Source organism: Nicotiana tabacum, chromosome 9 (assembly GCF_000715075.1).
Source record: "Nicotiana tabacum cultivar K326 chromosome 9, ASM71507v2, whole genome shotgun sequence".
Classification (NCBI taxonomy): Eukaryota; Viridiplantae; Streptophyta; class Magnoliopsida; order Solanales; family Solanaceae; genus Nicotiana; species Nicotiana tabacum.
Window position 1 is genome coordinate 95,954,471 of NC_134088.1, and position 23,188 is coordinate 95,977,658.

At 38.1% G+C, this 23,188-nt stretch overlaps 2 protein-coding genes across 2 annotated transcripts; both read left to right on the forward strand.

The window, feature by feature from the left end:
• The first annotated feature begins 344 nt into the window (after positions 1-344).
• LOC142164040 (uncharacterized) lies at positions 345-1,823 on the forward strand. Its single transcript, XM_075221204.1, has one exon. The coding sequence runs from the start codon at positions 345-347 to the stop codon at positions 1,821-1,823; it is 1,479 nt and encodes a 492-aa protein (XP_075077305.1).
• A 2,162-nt stretch (positions 1,824-3,985) lies between these two features.
• Positions 3,986-5,434, forward strand: LOC142164041 (uncharacterized). The gene has a single exon (XM_075221205.1). The coding sequence runs from the start codon at positions 3,986-3,988 to the stop codon at positions 5,432-5,434; it is 1,449 nt and encodes a 482-aa protein (XP_075077306.1).
• Positions 5,435-23,188: the final 17,754 nt, after the last annotated feature.

A 23,188-nucleotide genomic window follows, 5' to 3' on the forward strand; every position in this document is an offset into this window, starting at 1 on the left:
CCAGCTTCGGTTAATCCCAAATCGTTCCTGTCAGAATAGCCTTAGAACATCTTCAAAATTGTTGAAGGGATGTTCTCGCAAGAACGGACGTGTCTGTCAATTGGGAATCACTTTGACCATAATGCCCTTCCCCCGACCCTAAAGCTATCCTTGAAAGAAAGAAGGGGCCATAGTTGCAAAAATAGTCACCCTTTCTTCGGTCACAATTGCAAAAATAGCCCCCATTCTCGTTGATTTTTCTTAAAATTGAGTTATTTACAAAAGATTATTTTGCAAAAGGAGTGCATTGGTTCTGTCTTTTGAGACTAGTGTCGACCCTAACCTTAACCACCCACAGGTACAAAATGAGCACTGTCCAGAACACATCATTCACAGTTGTAGACAAGGCTCTACTTCAGCTTCAGATGTGGTGGTATGATTTAGGAGAAGATGGTCAGAAATGGGTCACCAAGCACTTGGGAGACCTTACAGATATTATGAAAATTAAACCACGGGAAGATTTGATTGAGGCACTAGTGACTTTTTGGGACCCCGTTCACAATGTCTTTCGCTTCTCCGATTTTGAGCTAACTCCCACTTTAGAAGAGATAGCTGGATATTCCGGGTTTGGCAGGGATTTGAGAAACCAGGAGCTCATATTCCCAAGGGCTCTTTCTGTACACCGATTCTTTGATCTTCTGAACATCAGTAAGCAAATTAGAAAGACCAACGTAGTCAAAGGGTGTTGTTCTTTCTACTTCTTGTACTCTAGGTTCGGGCAGCCAAATGGGTTTGAAATGCATGAAAAGGGCCTTAACAACAAGCAGAACAAAGACACATGGCAGATTCATCGTCGCTTCGCCTTCATAATGGCGTTTCTGGGAATTATGGTCTTCCCAAACGAGAAGCGGACAATTGATACCCGCATAGCCAGGGTTGTACAGGTCCTCACTACCAAAGAACATCACACTCTTGCCCCGATCATTCTATCAGACATTTATCGGGCGTTGACTTTGTGCAAGTCTGGGGCAAAATTCTTCGAAGGGTGCAATATTTTGTTACAAATGTGGTTGATTGAGCATCTCCGACATCACCCCAAGTTCATGAGCTATGGTCCGAACAAGGACAATTTCATTGAGAGTTACGAAGAAAGAGTAAAAGATTACAACTCTCCAGAAGGGGTGAAAGCCTGGATATCCCACCTAAGATCTTTAAATGCAAGTCAAATTGAGTGGACTTTGGGATGGCTCCCGCTAAGAGAGGTGATACACATGTCGGCCCTAAAAAGTTATTTGCTATTGTTGGGTTTGAGAAGTGTCCAGCCGTATGCGCCACACAGAGTTCTAAGACAGCTAGGAAGGTACCAAGTAGTACCTAAGGATGAAGATTTGAGTGTGCAAGTTATTGAGCTACACCCCGAAGCCCCACTCCCCGAAGCTTTAATCCAGCAAATTTGGAATGATTGTCGCTACTTGAAATATGATACTCAGGTGCCAGATCCTGCGAGAGGTGAGGTAGATCCGGGTTATGCTATATGGTTTGGGAAGAGGTCTCACGTGGATGATGTGCCAGAGCCCAAAAGGCCCCCAAAAAGGCCGCATGTTCAAGCCTTTGATGATAAAATCCAAGAACGGTTGGCTTGGGGTGAACGGGAAAAGGGATACAAAACAACTATTCATGCCTTAGAAGAAAGGCTGAGAAACCTCAATTTTGAGAAAGACTTGCAAGAACAAGAAGCCGAAGGGGAAAAGAAGAGTCTGATCCGCAAAAATGAAGCCCTTCGTGCTCAAATTCAACAGATGAAGAAAGCCTCTGAAGTGCCAGTGAGAAGTTGGAAAGACTAGAGAACCATTTCCAATCTGATGGAAAAGGTGCAAGATTATGATTCCCTCTTGGCAAAGACTGAAAAGGCGTTGGACAAAGCCAAGGAAAAGATCGTACAGCTAAATGAGAAGGCCGAATCAAGTAAGGATCGCCAAGTAATAAAATTTGAAGAAGAGAGGGCTCAATTCGAGAGAGAGAAGGCCCATTGGGTACATTCAGAAGCTCAGCTCCATGCACAGTTGGAAGAAATGAGAAGGTACAATAGAGAATACCAGCATGCAGATTTTGATAGGGAGATGGCTCAGGCGAGACTCGAGCAGGCTAGACTTCGGGCTCAGTTGGAGTCAGCCTTAGATCGTGAGGGCCACATAAGGGAGATAGCCACCACTCGCCAGCAGCAATTACAAGATCGAGACCAGAATTTCCAGTACTTCAAAGAGCAAGTCCATAATTTGGCTGTTTATACCGCTCAAAGTTATGTGAACTGCCAAGGGATGGATTATGAGAAGTTTTTGGAGCATGCACCTACTTTTGCCCGTCATCTTGCAGCAGAGTTAGAAAGGATGTACCGTACATTAGGGGGTCAACCAGGGCAAGCCCCACCATGAGCAGATGTTCCAGTGTTTGAAAGTAAGAAGATTGTGGAGTTGAATTATAGTCGTAGTTGTTAGAACTTTTCATGTAGTAGTTATGTTTTAGTTTGATTCATTGTTGAATCTTTAAAATCGCTGTCTTTTAGTCTTGTCAGAGTTTGGTAAGTCATTTTCAATGTAATGTACTTTTTATTATTGTATTATTTCGTTTTGTTAAAAAAAAAACTACTATTATTATTTTCCCCTGAACTACGTAATGGTCTGATTCATGTGGCGTCATGATACGTAGGCAATCCTCATCGGATGCGATCATAACCATAATTAATCAAAAAAAAACATTAAATTCAAGATGAAAATAAACCAATAAATCAATAAGCCGGGATGAAACATAAAGCCTTCCAAGATCATTGTAGAAATGAAAATGGCATTAGGTGCATGACATATAATGTGTGATTAATATCTGTAAAATGCCTAACTCTAACACGTTTGTTGTTTGTCATTTTAAAAGATAAAGTAAAACAAAGGTGGTTGGTTTGTAGTTTAAACTGACGACTCACCCTTACAACATGAGATCAAAAGGAAAAACTAGAATGGCAAACAACAGTGAGAATGAGTCAGATAATGATAATGTCCATGGACAATTGGTTGAACAAGGTTCAGGACTGGTTGAAGAAGTAAGAGTGTTGAAGCAACAATTGGCAGGGATGTACCAAGCCTGGGTGAATGGACAAGCACCGCCCTCACTACCCATAGGGGCTTCGGATAATCTTCATAATGTATCAGTTGCCACTCAAGTGCCTATCTCTATAACAAGTAAACCATTGTACCAACCTGGATTCAGTCCGAGCATTAACCTTTCCACTATCTCCAGTACCTCCATTCCACGTCCTCCAATCGCACCTCTCAGAAATGACCCACCTACTATACCCATTGTCCATACTTTCACTGTCCCTCAACCGGCTCTTGCTCAAAAGTCCAATAATGATCCACAACTGGATGCTTATGATGCCCAACATTACTCTCCAGAACTGACTTTAAAGGTTCCAGATTCATACAAGCACACTCCTCATAACGTGTTCCCAATTGAGATCGAAAAGCCCGAAAAGAATATGGAATAAGAGGAAATGACCAGAAAAATGAAGAGCTTGGAACAAACCATGAGAAACATACAGGGTTTGGGGGGCCACAAGAGTGTTTCGTTTAACGATCTATGCATGTTTCCCCATGTTCATTTGCCACCGGGCTTCAAGACCCCCAAGTTTGACAAGTATGATGGGCATGGTGATCCCGTTGCCCATTTGAAGAGGTATTGTAACCAATTAAGGGGAGCGGGAGGCAAAGAAGAATTGCTCATGGCTTATTTTGGGGAAAGTTTGACAGGAATTGCTTTAGAGTGGTTCATAGATCAAGACATCTCTCACTGGCACGTTTGGAATGACATGGCTCAAGATTTTGTCCAACAGTTTCAGTATAATATTGATATAGTGCCAGACCGCTCCTCTCTCGTCAACATAAAGAAGAAACCAACAGAAAGCTTTAGAGAATATGCAATCAAGTGGAGAGAGCAGGCTGCTAGGGTCAAACCACAAATGAAAGAGGCAGAAATGATTGACTATTTTCTCCAAGCTCAGGATCCTGATTACCTCCATTACATGTTGGCCGCCATCGGTAAACCTTTTGCTGAGGCGATTAAGATTGGTGAAATAGTTGAGAATGGCATGAAGTCAGGCAAAATTGTGAGTCAGGCAGCCCTTAAGGAAACCGCACAAGCAATTCAAAGCGGGTCAGGCAATTTCAGAAATCGAAAAAAGAAGGAGGAAGGATCCATGATGGCATTTGGGTTCGGGGAAGTTCAAAGAGGAATAGCTCCTTCTTACGTGCAACTCCAACAAGGACAATCCAATTCTCCTCAACATTATTATCCGCCTCAAGGTCCCCAATACTCAGTTCCCCTGCAACAATACACAGTGTTTAATGCTCAGGCTTATGCTAGGCCTCCCAATCACCAACAATGGCGGGCACCGATTCCACAAGGTTCCCGTCAACTCCGGCCGAATTTTCAGGCACCATATAATCCTCGTCCCCGACAAGAATATGTGAGAGAACAGGAGCTAAAGAAAGAGTTCACCCCAATTGGAGAATCGTATACAAGCCTATTTCGAAAGTTGATGCAGTTGAAGTTGATTGAACCTATTATGCCGCGTTATGTGAATCCAAATTCAAAAGGTTTTGACTCAAATGCAAGATGTGAGTATCACTCTAACACCCAAGGGCATAGTACTAAAAACTGTTGGAAATTAAAGAAAGCCATTGAAAATTTGATTGAAGCAAAGGCAATTGTGGTAACAAACAATGAGGATACTCCTAATATAACAAACAATCCGCTCCCAACTCATGATAATACACATTTTATTGGGATGATTTGTGATGATCGGGATTATAAGCAGTCTAGCAAGACAGAGATGGTTGTTAGAACCATAGGGCCAGAACCAAAAGTGATAGTGAGCCCGCCGCAATTGGCACCGTTGATGGTGAAAGGTGCGAGTTCTAGTTTGAACTTGGCATGTTCTGAAAAAACGATTCTCTATGTTCCTGGAAGCACAAAAAAGGTTGAGGTTCAATTGGGTGGGCCAAAACTTTACATCCCCGGGGGCATTAAAAAGATCATTCCGAATAATGGTTTGAGGAATATAACAGAGCCAGTCGTGATCCGACCTGTTGCCCAACTCCTAGTGACAAACACAAAAGCTATTTCCTGGAATTATAACAAGACTGTCATGACATACAAAGGAAAAGAGATAGTTGAAGAAATAGGTGAAATAGGGGGCTTGACCCGCTCTGGAAGGTGTTATTCACCAGAGGAATTGAGAAAAGCTAAGCAAGCCAGGGAAAGTCACTTGCTAGTGAAAGAACCCGTTGCAGAAAAAGAAGCGGAGGAATTCCTTAAGAAGATGAAATTGCAAGACTACTCAATCACTGACCAACTAAGAAAAACTCCTGCTCAGATATCTTTGTTATCTCTGCTTTTGCATTCATAAGAGCATCGTCGTGTGTTGATCAAAACTCTGAACGAGGCATATGTCTCAGAAAAGACAACGGTGAATCAGCTAGAAAAAATGGCTGAAAGATTCTTTGAAGTAAATAGAATTACTTTCAGCGATGATAATTTGCCCGAGGAAGGGGCTGGCCACAATAGAGCTTTGTATCTTATGGTCAAATGTGAAGGGCACTACGTAAAAGGAGTCATGATTGACGGAGGCTCAAGTGTAGATGTGTGTCCTCTTTCTACTCTACAACAGCTGAACATCAACACTGACAGAATTCGAACCAGTAATGTCAGCATCAGAGCTTTTGATGGTTCAAAAAGAGACACTATTGGGGAAATCGAACTCACCATGACAATCGGCCCGGTTGATTTTAACATTGTCTTTCAAGTGTTAGATATGGAAACTTCCTATAATTTTCTTTTGGGAAGGCCGTGGATCCATATGGCTAGAGCTGTACCATCCACCCTACATCAAATGGTTAAATTCGAGTGTGACGGGCAAGAAATTATTGTTCATGGGGAGGACGACTCATCCATCTATAAAGACCCGTCCATTCCATATATCGAGGCCAAGGAAGGATGTGAATCTATCATATATCAAGCATTTGAGGTGATTGAGGTGGACCAAGTGGAAGAAGGAAAACCAATTCTGCATCCTCGTCTTTCAGCCACATCTATGATGGTAGTTGCGCTGATGTTGAGGAATGGCTATGAACCAGGAAAAGGATTGGGATCCTCTCTACAAGGAATTGTGAACCCCATTGCTCCATTTTCGAAGAAAAATACCTTTGGCTTGGGCTTTAAACCAACATCAGTTGACAGAGCCAAGGCCCGCAAAAAGAATGGTTGGAATCTGTCCAAACCAATCCCTCACATTGCCTACTCTTTTGTCAAGCCACAATTTGAAGAAGTCCAAAATCCTTCTACTCAGGATGACATTGACGGAGTTTGCCAGGGTCTCAAGGAGATATTCTATGAGATCAATATGGTTCAAGTTGGGGAGGGCCCTAGCCGTGCAAGTGTTCAACTGATTGGTCCAGATACCTTGCTCAGCAACTGGGAAGCAACTCCTCTTCCCATCAGGAAGGAGTCTTGGTAGCCTGTTTTGTTGTTTTTTCTGTATTTGGATTATTTTAAGGGTTGTAATCCAGATATTTTAGTTTAATTGCTTTGCTATGATGTTAACCCTTCTATCCTTTCAAATTCAATGAAATGAAGTTCCATTTTCGTAGTAAAATTCTATCTTTTTATTTCCCTAATTTTTGTTAATTTCTTATCATTTTCAGTTTCGATAATGCTGGCTTTTAAAACATGACATGCACGCAGAATTCATGCCCAGATCTTAAAAAGCTGTTTAATCTTGAAATAATGAATCAAGAAGTTGAGTATGACGAAGATGAGGCTTTTAGAGAAATAAAAAGTGAATTGGATCAATTTGAGAATAAGCCTAAGCCTAACTTAAATGAAACTGAGGCAATTAACCTGGGAAGTCCTGAAGAAACCAGAGAAACAAAAATAAGCATTCATACTGAACAAAATATGAGAGATGCCATAATTTAAGTTTTGTTCGAGTACAGAGATGTATTTGCTTGGTCGTATGATGACATGCCGGGTTTGAGTGCCGATCTAGTGGTCCATAAGCTTCCCACACATCCTAATTTTCCACCAATCCAGCAAAAACAAAGAAAGTTTAAGATAGACATGAGTGATAAGATTAAAGAAGAAATCACAAAGCAACTAAGTGCAAATGAGATCAGGGTCGTCCGATACACTACATGGTTAGCAAATATTGTGCCAGTGCCAAAGAAGGATGGGAAAATCAGAGTTTGTGTTGACTATAGGGATTTAAAAAAAGCAAGTCCAAAGGACAACTTTTCCTTACCCAACATTCATATCCTTGTTGACAATTGTGCTAAACATGAGATCCAATCTTTTGTGGATTGTTATGCCGGATATCACCAAATTCTGATGGATGAAGAAGATGCAAAAAAGACCGCCTTCACAACTCCATGGGGAACTTATTGTTATAGGGTCATGCCATTCGGTTTGAAGAATGCAGGGGCAACTTACATGAGAGCCATGACTACCATGTTCCATGACATGATGCACAAAAAGATTGAAGTGTATGTTGATGATGTGATCATTAAGTCGAGAACACAAGCTGACCATGTGCAAGACTTGAAAAAGTTCTTTGAAAGGCTACGAAGGTACAATCTCAAACTCAATCCAGCCAAATGTGCATTTGGAGTTCCTTCTGGGAAGCTTTTGGGTTTTATAGTTAGTCGAAGAGGCATTGAGTTAGATCCCTCCAAGATAAAGACCATTCGAGAGCTGCCTCCCCCGAAGAACAAAACAGAAGTCATGAGTTTACTCGGGAGGTTGAATTACATCAACAGGTTCATCACGCAGCTTACAACCACATGTGAGCCTATTTTTAAGTTATTGAAAAAGAACGCCGCTATCAAGTGGACAGATGAGTGCCAAGAAGCTTTTGATAAGATCAAGGAATATTTGTCAAATCCCCCTGTTTTGGTCCCGCCGGAACCTGGTAGGCCTCTGTTTTTATATCTGTCAGTAATGGATAGTTCCTTTGGTTGTGTTCTAGGTCAACATGATGTCACATGCAAAAGAGAACAAGCAATATATTATTTGAGCAAAAAGTTCACCACTTATGAGGCCAAATACACTCTTTTGGAAAGAACATGTTGCGCCTTAACCTGGGTCGCCCAGAAGCTTAGGCATTATCTTTTGGCCTATACAACTTACCTCATATCCCGAATGGATCCCCTGAAGTACATCTTTCAGAAGCCGATGCCAACTGGCAAATTAGCAAAATGGCAAATTTTGCTCACAGAGTTTGATATTGTTTATGTCACTCGCACTGCCATGAAGGCACAAGCTTTGGCTGATCATCTGGCAGAAAACCCGGTTGATGATGAGTATGAGTCTTTGAACGCATATTTCCCAGATGAAGAGGTTAATTTAGTTGAAGAAGTAGTCCAAGATGACAGTCAAATTTGGAAACTATACTTTGATGGGGCTGTCAACATCAAAGGCGTAGGGATTGGGACAATTCTGGTATCACCTACTGGGCAACATTACCCTCCCACGGCGCGACTTTGTTTTTTCTGTACAAACAACACAGCAGAATATGAAGCTTGCATCATGGGTCTGAACATGGCAATAAACCTAAATGTGCATGAATTGTTGGTGATGGTAGATTCAGATTTGCTTATTCGGCAGGCTCAAGGTGATTGGGAGACTCGAGACATCAAGCTCATTCCATATAGACAATGTGTGGAGGATCTTAGCAAAAGGTTCAAGTCCATCAAATTCAGGTACATTCCCAGGTTTCACAATGAATTAGCTGATGCCTTGGCCACCCTGGCCTCAATACTTCCATATCCGGGTAATACTCACATTGACCCATTAGAAATTCAAATTCGGGATCAACATGGTTATTGCAATACAATTGAAGCAGAACCAGATGGTGAACCATGGTATCGTGATATTAAACAGTTTCTGAAAACAAGAGAATATCCGGAACATGCTAATAGGGATCAAAAGAGAACTGTTAGGCGACTCTCTAATGGTTTCTTTTTGAGTGGGGAAATCCTATACAAAAGAACTCCAGATTTGAATTTGTTGAGATGTGTGGATGCCAAAGAAGCTGAAATGATTATGAATGAGGTGCATTCGGGAGTTTGTGGCCCGCACATGAATAGATATGTTCTAGCAAAGAAAATCCTTCGGGCAGGATATTATTGGCTTACTATGGAACGAGATTGCTTTCGTTTTGTTCGCAAGTACCACCAGTGTCAGATTCACAGTGATTTGATTCACTCGCCTCCTTCAGAGTTGTATCCTATGTCGGCTCCTTGGCCTTTTGTTGCTTGGGGAATGGACGTCATTTGGCCCAATCGAGCCAAAAGCTTCAAATGGGCACAGATTCATCTTGGTTGAAATTGATTACTTCACCAAATGGGTGGAAGCTATTACATTGAAAGCAGTTACCAAGAAAGCAGTAGTAGACTTTGTTCACTCCAACATTATCTATCGTTTTGGTATTCCAAAAACCATTATTACAGATAATGCTGCTAATTTGAATAGTCATCTGATGAAGGAGGTATATGAACAATTTAAAATTGAGCATCGCAATTCTACTCCTTACCGTCCCAAAGCTAATGGAGCTGTTGAAGCTGCGAATAAGAACATTAAGAAGATTCTTAGGAAGATGATCCAAGGGTCTAGACAATGGCACGAGAAACTACCTTTTGCTCTTTTGGGATACCGGACAACTGTCCGTACATCAGTTGGCGCAACGCCCTACTTATTGGTTTATGGAACTGAAGCGGTCATACCTACTGAAATTGAGATTCCCTCTCTCCGAATCATTATTGAAGCAGAGATTGAGGACAATGAATGGGTGAAGTCCCGATTGGAACAGTTGAATTTGATTGATGAAAAGTGTTTGGCGGCAGTTTGTTTTGGTCAGTTATACAAACAAAGAATGGCACGCGCTTACAATAAGAAAGTGCGCCCAAGACAATTCGAGGTAGGACAACTTGTTTTGAAACGTATCTTTCCGCACCAGGTAGAAGCAAAAGGAAAGTTCGCCCAAATTGGCAAGGTCCTTACCTCGTCAAGAAAGTATTGTCAAAAGGAGCTCTACACTTGGTAGATATAGAAGGAAAGGTGACTGATATATCCGTCAATGCAGATGCGGTCAAGAGATACTATGTATGACATGGCTATGTTGGGGCATTCTTATATTTAGCATTCTTAGGTTGGGATGACGAAAGGCTATCATTCTCGCTACCCAAACACTGGTCAACCCTAGTTATCCCTTTGAAGCCTTTTTTATATTTCTTTGTTTTCCCCTCTTTTGGATCCAATGTACTTAAAAAAAAAAAAGTTCATGTTAATTGAACTACGTTCGACCTGATTCCGAACGGATACGTAGGCAGCCTCACTCTGGGGTTCGGTCACACCAAAATAAAAATCCACATTTTTCCATTATTCAAAGAAACTGGGGCATGATTTTATTTTATTTTCGATGGTTGTTCCATCAAAATGGTTCCAAAAGTTGTAATTCAGTTGAATAGTTCTTTTTACCTTTCCCTGCTAAGACCTTCTGATCAATTTTCGAGAATGCTAAGTCAGTATACTACGGGTAATGCTTCAGCCATTGAAGAGAGAAAAAATAAATGAGAGAGTCTTATTAGTAAAAACCTTCACGGGCACTATAAGGCAATTATGAGTTGAGAGAAAGGCAAATGAGAGAGGTCAATTGGTGAAAACCTACAAAGGGCATCATTGATCGATTTAAGGCTTCGTACATCCCGACACAAGCATGGTCAAGGCAAAGAACTTAGTTTCAAAGTTAAGTTTACAGTAGATTTTGAGAATTAGACGGTTCAAACAGATCAGGCATCCAGTCCAAAGTGCATGTCATGTTCATTGAAGTCAGCATATTTCCTCCAGATAAGTCCTTTCTTATTCTTTCCTCTGAAATGGACACTTCTTGATTAAGTTGTAATACCTATTAGTTCACCTTCTTATTTTCTTTCGCATTACTTTTTTTTTTTTTGAGTCTCTTTCAGTCTAATTTTGTCAAAGCAAAGCAAAGAAAAGGCCGCAAAACTGGTTACAGTTTTCCCGTTATATAAAGCAAAGATTGCTGGGCATAAACCGTATGGGCAAAGGCATAAAGCCATCTGTGATTTTTCCTGACGAACAAAAGGCTTGAAGGAATGAACAATGCTTCAAGGTTCAACAAAAGTTACTCAGTTAAAAGTTGTTTTGGGAGCAAGGTTGTTTGCATCATAAACACAAGTGGTGATAGGCGCAAAATAGTCTGGTTTTGATGTTGAGAAAGAAGATCTCCAGAAAGTAAAGACAGAATCTCCCGGCGATTTGTACGACCATCGACAGAGTCAACTTTTCTAACAAGTGTAATGGACTCGAGGTCAAGTCACCCAAGAAATCAAGGCCACAAACTGACCACCATTTTAAAACTAACGAATCTTTCTTTGTTCAGAACAGGAACATAATAATTTTAGGAAACAGTTCGTGAAAAGACAAACACCACCAAGTGAAGTTCTCAAATACTTGATTTCCTTCCAATATACATGTAATCATGTTATTTTTAGTTTCATTATAGGGAATCAATACCCTATCTTCACCTCAGGGTACTACATCCCCTGGTTGCATTTCTTATTGCTAACATAGGGTACGACATTCCCTAGTAGCATCTCAGAGAGCCACATGCCTCATCGTTTTGCCAACATAGGGTACGACATTCCCGAGTAGCATCCCAGAGTGCCACGAGCCTCATTTTTATTGCCAACATAGGGTACGACATTCCCTAGTAGCATCTCAAAACGCCATGAGCCTCATCTTATCACCAACACAGGGTACTACATTCCCTGGATGCATTACTTTTTGCCAACATAGGGTACAACATTCCCTAGTAGCATCCCAGAGTGCCGCGAGCCTCATTTTTACTGCCAACATAGGGTACGACATTCCCTAGTAGCATCTCAGAACGCCATGAGCCTCATCTTATTTCCAACACAGGGTACTACATCCCTTGTCTGCATTACTTTCTGCTAACATAGGGTACGATATTCCCTAGTAGCATCCCAGAGTGCCAAGAGCCTCACCTTATTGCCAAATAGGGTACTACATCCCCTGGCTGCCTTACTTTCTGCCAACATAGGGTATGACATTCCCTAGTAGCATCTCAGAGTGCCACGAGCCTCATCTTATTGTCAACATAGGGTACTACATCCCCTGGTTGCCTTCCTTTTTATTAACATAGGGTTGTTTTCGCAAAGTACGGATTGGATGTGCAAAAAATAAGATTCCATCTCTCGCCAGAGAAAGTGGAACGTTTGATCTCAATACCAGCCGAACCAGCTTTGACGTAATGCATGCGGAGACATAGGGTCTCAAGATCCATCTTCTCATCATCTGATCAAGAATCAAGCCTCGGAGAATATTTTATAGTCTTTTACATTGAGAGCATCAAGTTTCAGTCTAAAGTCAATGGGGGAAGCAGGTCAAGAATTAAGACAAGATTCCAGATGGCATTTAGATAGAAATTTTGTAACTCCTAGATTTTAAGAGTATGTAATTTTCTTTTCATTTGATGTAATAGTAGGAACCGCGGATCGGAACCTCGACGGAACTTCGCTCGACTCTCCATCTAAGCATAATCTATCAGTCATTTTTTACTTGAACTACACGTGACCTGATTCCCTTATAACCCGGGATATGTAGGCTGCCTACAACCAAGGCTCGGTCGCACTTTTTTCTTTTATCTTCTTTTCCCTTTTAAATAATAGTGAGGTCAAAAATCAGTCACCTTGTTCATTTTCTTAAGAGGGGCATGCTGTGAACACCTAATTTTTGACCGCACCCAAATTCTATACTATTTTAGTGTAAATATTTCTTTTAGGTCTAATTTTAATATTTTAAACTTTTATCTTACTCTTAATAGGTTTTACTAAAAATAAAACTACAAAATATAATCACATTCTTAGAGTATAAATTTTATTTCTAAAATAAAAAAAAATTCAACATTCTTAGAGTATAAATTTTATTTTTAAAAATAAAAAAAAATAAAAAAAATCAAATATATATATATTTGGTTTCTATTAATTAGAATTTTAATAAGTAAGCTATGGAATTTTTCTTAGTATCACTTAAAGTACATATAAATATTTAATTTTCCTATTTTACATGAAATGTTGGTTAATCTTCTTATCTTTATAATTTAATTTATCTTTTAAAATAAAATATAAAACAAAAGTAAACTAAATAAAACAAACGTAAAAATCTGATTTAATAAAGATAAATAATCTCATAATCTCCATTTTTAGTCTAACTAACCCCATGATCTAATCTCACCCTACACCCCTCACTTCACTCACGCCTCACCCCCACTCCCTCACATCTCCATATGCGCACACACACAATGTCAATCATGTTCCCCCACTTCAAATGGGGGAACAAAAACTATATATGATTCCCTATAAAGAAAAACGTAAAGGGGAGCAAAACAAAAAGGAGAGCAAAGTAAAAAGAGTGCAATCGGACAGAAAAAATCAGAACTAAAAAAAGGCATTGTTCTTTTATAAAAAGATTCATTTGGAAAACTGTGTAGTTGAAGTTATTTAGTTTGAAGACGGAGTTCGGGATTTCGTTCGCGGTTCCGAGTTCGAGGTTGTCAGAGTTCTGTTCCTTAGCTTCAGTTCCGATTCTCTGCTTTGCATTGGGTTTAATCTCCTCTACTGTACGAGACGATTTATTTGGAATTTTCTTATCTATATATATTTGAAAGGTTTCATCGCTTAAGGTCCGTTTCTTTCTCTATTTCATTACCCTTTTCCATTTCTCTACGATTCGAGTATTTTACTTTTTATGTGTGCCTGCTTTGAGTTTATAATATCATTAATTTGTAGTTGGTTTTATGAGATATTGGCATTATTTCTTTATTAAAGAAAGCATAAGGTTTTGTTGTATATATGTAAAATCTTTGGAGGGAACAGAACTTTGGTGGAATTGTTGAAAAGGCAAGTATATTTGTTTTAAGCTTTCTGTCATTTTTTTTTGGTATTGAGAAATTATATCGGAAGTGTTAACTTTATCAAATAGATCACATTAAAGACCCATTTTTATTTTGACGCATATCTATTTTAAATATTTTGGATATGATGCACGTTAATCTTTTGATCTTTTGAGTTTAATCATGTAGTTACTACAATTATAGAATTGGCATAAATAAGTTTGTCACCTTTATTTGTTAAAAGTTTTTTTTTAAGCAAGAACATATTTTTATTTTTACCCAAAGGAATAATAGTGCTTCTACTTTGGTAAGTTTCTTCATTAATTTTGTGGTTTAGTTTTATAGAGAAGCTAGTTCGATAAATAATTTAGTCATGAATCTTTCACTGTTCGTTGTTGATCTAACATAATTTAGAGGAGAAAAAATCCATGTTAAAGTGACTTAAGACACAAATACTTCAAAGGAAGATACGATCATGGAATTTTTCTGATTTTTAAAATTTGAAAATTCGGGCTTTAGGAGTTCTTTGTCAAGATGCGTTTGTTCTAAATTTTCACATTTTCATATTCTACTAGTATTTTACTTTACTTTTCATCTTCTTTAAATGGTTTGGATGTTATGTGTTGGATCCCTTATTCTGTTTTTTTAAAAAAAATGAATATTCATAGAAAATGCTTCAGGCGCGACTTAATCTATCATCGTGATTGTGTACACGTTCGCGTGACATAATTACGATTTTCAAAATAAATCAAGGTACGCGTTCGCGCGACTTTGGCCAAGCTTTCTTAAATAATTAAATATTATGAATTGTGTACATGTACGCGTGACATGATTTTTGACATGCCAAACAAAAAGAGTACACGTACGCGTGACTCGTTTCGAGTTTTGTGCTCGTAAAATTTTAGCGCCGTTGCCGTGGATTTGCAATTAATAGTGTTTGAAATAGTTTGTGGTGCTAATTCAGGAATTTTTCTTTTTATTTTATTTTTTATCTCTTTTTGTGTTTGGTGTTCCTTGATTGTGTGTAGACTACAGGTTAGATTGGTGTATGACTCGATCCTCTGGGAAGAAAGTGCTACCTTATGAACTAGAAATCGAGAAACAACTGCGACAATTGAGGAAGAAAAGAAATCTCCCCGAGAATACAGAGAATGTTAGGCAATCCTCAACCAAGAAAGTTATGATGGGAGATGATGATAGTGTTGATTTGGCTGCACGAGAGGCAGTCCAGCAAAGAGAAAACGCTATACGAGATGCTGAGGAGACAGCTCTTCGAAATGCACAACTTGTCTATGAAGAGGAGAGGGCTCGGAGAATTGCTCAGAATATACCTTTGGGCGTAGACCAATTCAAAAAATATTGCTCCCGGTGCTGGGAGACCACTGGGTAATTATGCTAGACCGGTCTACAACCAAGGCTTATCAAGTGTGAGACCACCTCCAAGTGCAACTAACAATTTTGAGTTAAAGTATGGGTTGCTTCAAACTCTTCAAAACAACTGCATTTTCAGAGGAAAGATGAACGAAGAACCAAACAATCATCTAATGGACTTCAAAGAGATTATGAACACCTTTCAATACAATGGTGTGTCAAAAGATGCAGTTTACTTAAGAGCATTCCCCTTCACTCTCAAAGGCGATACAAAGCATTGACTTTGAAGCTTGTCTAATGGATCGATTAGAACATGGGATGAGATGACCAGAAAATTTCTTGACAAATATTTCTCATCAGCTATGACGGGCAAGTTTAGAAGAGAAATCCATAACTTTTGCCAGAACGAGACTGAAACTGTGTTTGAAGCTTGGGGAGGTTTAAGGAGATAGTGCGAAAGTGTCAACATAGCTGAATTGAACTCTGGATGCAACTCCAGGATTTTTGGGATGGATTGACACCGGCCTCACGCAGAACATTGAGCAATACAGCTGGAGGTCCGTTGATGAAGAAGACTCCAGAGGAGATAGTCACAATTCTATATGAGTTATCTAAGGATGCAAATCAGTGGCCCTCTGAAATTGCTGAAACAAGAAGATCAACCGGTATTCACCAAGTTGACGCTAACACATCGGTGAAGGTAAAACTTGATTCCATGGCCAAAGAAATAAGGAAGTTGACCTTAGCCTCGATACACAGTGAGCCCCAGGCAGCGTGTGATATATGTGGAAGAGGACACCCTACTCATAAGTGTAAGGCCTCAATAGAGGAAGTTAATGTCATTGGGAATTATAACTTTAATTCAATGGGTCAGAAGCACCTTGGGTTTTCATGGTGTTCACCTGGAGGTAATGCAAATGCATGGCAATAAAACAACTCCAGATTCCAGGGACAAGGAGCTCCAGGCTTCAAAAATCAACAAAGGCAGCAGTTTCAACCTCAACAATCCAATTAGCCTGGGCTTGAAGATCTGATGAAGTCCTTTATTGTCAAGACAGATGAGAGGTTAGATGCTCATGGTGAAACTATCAAAGAATTTGGCATAGGGCTGCGAAACTTGGAGAAACAAGTGGGACAAATTACCACAATATTGTCTGAAAGGATCCCAGGTACTTTTCCAGCTGATACTGAAAAAATCCCAAGGAGACGGTAAATACTGTAACTCTGAGAAGTGGACAAGTAGTTAAAGAGCCCACCCCTATCCAAAAAGAGGTGGTACCAGAAAAAGAAAGTGCGGAGCAGCTGAAAAATAAAGTTTATAAGAAGAAGAAAGGCAAGAAAGGAACTGAGAAAAAGAAAAAGGAAGAGAATTCAAGAAGGGATGAATCTGAAGAGAGCAAGCATATTCTTGCTTTACCTTTTCCCCAAAAGCTTTATAGAAAGAAGCTGGACAAGAAATTTGAGAGATTTCTGGATATGCTGAAACAAGTCAATATAAATTTTCCATTCACTGAGGTGCTCTCTCAAATGCCAGCTTATGCCAAGTTCTTGACGGAAATCCTTACAAAGAAGAGAAATATAGAAGAAACATCAGTAGTCAAGCTCACAAAGCATTTCAGCGCAATCTTGCAAAACAAACTCCCACAAAACTGTGGAGATCCAGGGAGTTTTACTATACCTTGCTCTTTAGGCACTATTAATTTTGATAAGTCTTTTTGTGATCCGGGTGCCTCAATTAATTTAATACCTTTGTCTATTTATAGGAAACTAGATAATGAGATTGGAGAGACAAGGTTTGCACCAATATCTTTGCAGCTGGAAGACCAAACAACTATCATACCCGAGGGGATAGTGGAAGATGTCTTAGTTCGGGTAGATAAATTTGTGTTTCCTGTAGATTTCATAGTGGTAAAGATGGAAGAGAACAAAGAGGTCCCCCTTATCTTAGGAAGACCATTTTTAGCAATGGGTAGAGCAATATTGGATATACATGATAGAAAACTCATGCTTATAGTGGGTAAAGAGACTGTGACATTTGAAATGAATGTAGAGACGGTGGTGATAACAGAAAAGCCAACTGAAAGTGTTGAGTGGAAGGTGAAGGGTTCAAAAGAGAAGGCTGCATTGAAAGAAAAGTGTGGGGTGTACCCCAAGAAAGCTGAGAAGAAGTTGTCTGCATGGATGTGTGCATTGGTTCGGGCGCGTGGAATGGAGCCCGACTTTGATTCAGACCCTGACTAGAGATTTAGGAAAGTTTTCTCTACCTTATACTTTTTAATTGTGTGTCATGGGATATACCATAACTTAAAGTGTAGGGTGGGGAAATTATATGTTGTATGTATCTGTGTTAGTAATTTAGTTTTATTGTTTTAGTAGTTAGAGATAGAAAAATGAGAAAAAACCAAAAATCATAAAAGTTTTAAAATTTTTGATTTTTCCCGATGATGGATATCACTCGACAAGTTTGTTGAGGGATTAAAGTCGAAAGAAAAAGACAAAAATATTTTATTTTATCAGGTAGTGTAATAATTCCCTCTTGGTTTTTCTTTGTGCCGTGGTTCTTTTTCAAGGGTTTTGTTTGAATCGGGTGTAGATAGTTTTTTTTTAAATTTTTGTTAGTAGTAGGGAACCTTGTGTTGTATTTTGAATTGAAAGCAATATCTCTTGACTCTATTATACCTTGAGAATAGTGAGTGCTTTAGTTGTGATGCTTAGGTTCAGTTTTTGACTCTTGCATAAGCACCTTAAATTGTATGATTTTAACTTTGCTTAACTACTTTAACTAGAGTGTCTTGATAGTCTGATCTTGAGTGAGTTAGGTGCCATATCACTGAAATAAGGTTGTACTGTAGCACCTTGAGCAGGTGGTGGTGCTGGATATGGGGGTCTGCTGGACTGCCCCCTCATGAACTGACCTCTACCCCCAGACGGAGCACCTCTGAACTTTCAAGAGTACCCGAACCGCTTATCTCTCATAATCTGCTCTCGGCTCCGCTGACGTACACCCTCAATCCTCCGGGCTATCTCCACAACTCGCTCATAAGAAGTACCCATCTCAACCTCTCGAGCCATAGTGGCCTGAATACCAGTATGTAAACTGCTACAAACCTTCGCACTCTCTCCGCCTCAGTAGGGAGTATCATTAGTGCATGGCGAGATAATTCAGAAAATCTCGCCTCATAATCAGCCACTGACATCTGACCCTACTGGAGCTGCTCAAACTGAAACCGCAACTCTTCCCTCTGGGAGGGTGGAATATACCTGTCCAAGAAGATACGGGTGAACCTGTCCTAAGTCATGGAAGGAGAATCTGCTGGTCTGCCAAGAGCATAAGACTGCCACCATCTACGGGCTCTACCCTCTAGCTGAAAAGTAGTGAAATCAACCCCATGGGATTCCAATATCCTCATGTTGTACAGTCTAAACTTGCAACGATCAATGAAATCCTGTGGATCCTCATGTCTCTCACCCCCAAAGACAGGAGGATGTAGTCTAGTCCATCTGTTCAATAGTTTCTGAGGATCGGCGGCTACAACTGGCCTGGGCTCAGGTGTAGCTGCTGCCACTGGCTGGACTCCACCCATGGGTAGTGCACCCTGGGTCTGATATACAACAACTGCCTGTCCATGAGCCTGCGCGGTTACAAATAATCAAGCAATTAAAAGCGGTAAAAAGGTAAATGTACATAGGTTCTAAAATAAGTAATTAAATAATTTAATTCAGTCATGTATGATTAAAGCGATCGTGCTAAAACCACGGAATTCGAGAGTGCCTAACACCTTCTCTCGGGTTAACAGAATTCCTTACCCGGTCTTCTGTGTTCGCGGACCGTAAAACATAGTCAAATTTCCTCGATTTGGGATTTAAAATAAATCGGTGACTTGGGACACCAGAAATTATCCCAAGTGGCGACTCTGAATCTAATAAATAATCTCATTTCGATTAATGTCACTTAAATTGGAAAAACTCCTTTCTTTCCTATTCTCCGGGGAAAAGGAGGTGTGACAACTGGAACCAATCTTCCGCGATCGCGTCCCTCTCTTCGCGAACGCGAAGAGTAAAACCCAATGGTTCACAAAAATCCATTCGCGATCGCGGACCAAACCTCAAAAAATCTATGGAGGATGTGAATGAATTGAATAGGTAAGATATGATGGGGTTAGCAGCTTCATGTAAGGTTCATGGACAGTTAGATGTTTGGTGTGTGCCATAAGGGGTATAACGTGTCTATCTTTCTAATTCTAATTAATTGATTTAACAGAAAACTGTTTTTGGTACTTCAACTCCAATGATTAGGCACACATGTGATTGGGAGTACCGATGTTTGATCGTTGGCATGTGTCTTATAATTGCTCGCTCTTTCTTCTTAAAATAAAATGTATGATACGCAAATGGAGGTCGCAAGAAATTTGATACTTATAATATTGAAGAGGAAATTTCATACAATAAAGAGGAAATTACAGGCTCTCTTATCTTCACGGATTTCTTTTGATGTTTTTGTTGTTTATTTAAATTATACTAGTCTTAAAATACGCGCGTGACGTGGGCACCATCATGGGCTATAAGAGAATTGGGTCGTAAAACCTAGTCTTATGGTATGCGCGTTGCGCATGTATTCTATATTCAAAGCATGATTTTAGTCACAAAATAAATATTAAGTAAAAATTTGAGTTCTTGAAAATAATAAATACTGATCATGAAATTTACACATCATGATAGTGTCTTATATTCATTTATTCATGATCTTGTCTCATAATATTTATTTAAGTAATAAATTAAATTAACGTATACAAAAGAAAATCTATTAGTAATTTGAAAATAGAATATCTTATGAATATTGCTTTTCTCTTACTAACCATGTATATTATGATTCGTTATGTAGTAATCAATAAAAATGGACAATTAAGTTAATACTTTAACCATAATATTTTAATTGATTTCAAAGTTATAAATATTGAAAAAAATATTTAAATGTTAATTTTATCCTATTTGAAATTTATTTTTAAATGCTAAAAAGGTTTAGTAATATTTTGCTCTGTGCCATTATGCTTTTATAATAGTTCATATATATTTTATTAATATAAATATAACAACATGTACTTTGCGCGCAAGAAAGAAAGAAGATTGTCTTCTTTCTATTAAAATGAACTTGAAAATCGCTTTTCATTTTTATTTTTTAAAAGCTCTTAGATCTTCAAAAGCTATGTATTGTTGCTAAAACTGAAAAGTTAAGTTAAACATATAGAATTGGAACTAAGTTTAATTTGAACATATTGAATGATAGTTGGGGAACTTTATGGGGTACAATTTCTTCCTTATTGAGTTAGTTATATATATGATCAACATTCATCAAATTCAAAAACTTAAACTTTTTATTTTATAATCAAATATAACTTGTAGTAAGTATATTTACATATTGAGATTAGGTACACGCGTAACACGGGTGTTGTGAATTTTATCAAATAATAAAGACTCCTAACCTAAAAGAAAAAGAAAATGTGTGTGAGATTTAAGCAATAAAATTTAACTACAAAAAATCTCATAAACCTAAAAGGTATTAACTACAAATAAAGTCATTTAATAATCCAACATAAGGAGTTGAACAGGAGGCGAAAATTTAGGTTAGGTAAAAAAAAATTAACTACAAAAAAAGGTCTCCTAAGCCTAAAAGGTATTAACTACAAAATAAACACATTTAATACTCCAACATAGGGAGTTGAACGTAGAGGCGTGAATTTAGGCTAGGCAGAATTTTTTTAACTACAGAAATGGTCTCCAAAAACTTAAAGTTATTAACTACTCCACCGCAGGGAGTAGAACGAATGGGCAAAAATTTATTAACTTTCCTAGACCGTTAATAATAGGAGAATAATTAAATAATTATTCCTAAATTGTAGGAGAATTAATTAAATAAGCATTTCTAAATATTAATGAAATACTCAAATTACTATTTTGTCTAATGTGAACTTTATATTTTAAAGGGTAAAAATGGCGAACAATATTTCGCTAAGGGCCTTCGTATTTTTAATATAGTATAGATAGATGGATATAGATATAGATATAGATTAATATATCTTTTTTCATATGAGAAAATTCCGCACTTGGTAGAGTGTTTTGTGAATACAACTAATATTCTTTTAGAGTGTTTGGTAAATACAACTAATATCCTTTTAGAGTGTTTTGTGATCTGAATATCTCTTTTTATAATCATTCGGTATCCGAAAATTCACTGATCAAACTAATTTAAATTCAATTCGCGTCGCACAGGCTTATTAAAGAGCCAAACACTTTTTACCGAGTTTTTTTTCCCATTCTTATAGTTCGAATCAGTGACTTCTAATTAAAAGTGGAAAGATCCTATTCATCTCACCACAATACTTAGTGATGCACAACACATATATTTAGGTGGGCAAAAGGAATTTAAATGCACATTGTTTCTCATCCCTTATCATGAACGAGTTAAATAAGTCACTTCTTATAGCATTAATGATACATACATATTTTCTCCTAAATTCATTGGGAGAATGGAACTCAATGAATAATGATGTTGCTGGAAATTATATACAGAAAATATAATCTATATAATTTGAGCTTCAATTTCTTGTCAAAACATTACCGACATGGATTACCTTATGAAAACCATCCAGTAAAAATTAAAAATTAAAAATTAAAAAATTAAAAATTAAAAAATTTAAGAAAAATCCAACATGTTATTTATCGCTTTTGAAACCTCTTACCATTTCTGATCTTTAACTCTTTTTTTAATATGAATTAAGCATGTTTAAGATATGTAAGATTCATGTATTCTAGTGAACATTTATGTTAAAAATTTAGTTGAGATGTCAAATTGTCAAATGTGAAATATGAATGCCATAATATGAAAACTCAAATTGCAGAGTTTAAAAAATGAATTACGGAATAAAAGAAAAAACAGAAAATCAAGCAATGGAGGTATGGAAGGCATGAATCGATAATAAAATATGAAGGGAGTAATTTCGTGTAAGGTTCATCAACTATTTGATAATTTGAATTGTGCAATTAATTAGGCAAATCACATGTGTACCATGTTAATTATTGAGGGACAGGATTTCATTTCATACATCGACACCTATGACTTAGAAATTCATATGATATTTATTTCGTTGACGTCTTTGAAGTCCATTATTATTTTTATTTATCTTAACATGTAGCTCAGAAGAAACGTTAAACAGGAAATTCAATAGAAAAATAAGGTAGGTATTTCTCATTGGTCTACATATTGTGACTTGTTATAAGCCATACACGTACACAATGCAATTAATAATTGATCAATTCCTGATGAATGATATATGTGAAATAAAATGGTACCTTAATATGTTGTGCGTTCAATTTTCCAAGTCAAAATAGTTTGTCTATAACCAAAACCCTTTATTATTCTTAGTCTTTGGTCTTTGTTATTACTGTAATTAACTAAACAGCTTACCAGGCCATTTCCCTATTTGTTTTGCCACCTAGTAAGAGAATAGTCATAAAAAGGTGGCTCCTTATTGTATTATTTTTACTTAATTATGTCACAAGCAAAGATTAATTAAGTGCCTTGTCGAGAAACACCGGTATCAAGAATAAGCAAGCAACATCGAAGAGATATCACGCTAATAATTATTTAAGGAAAAACAATATAGAGGATCAAATTAACTGTGTAAAGGAGAAAAAAAAGTGCAATACTCTTGTCACGACCTCTAAAATCATGTGACTTGATATATTTATGCCCAATGAGCTGACCTATAGGCAAACCCTCATATATTTTTTTTCAATTACATATAT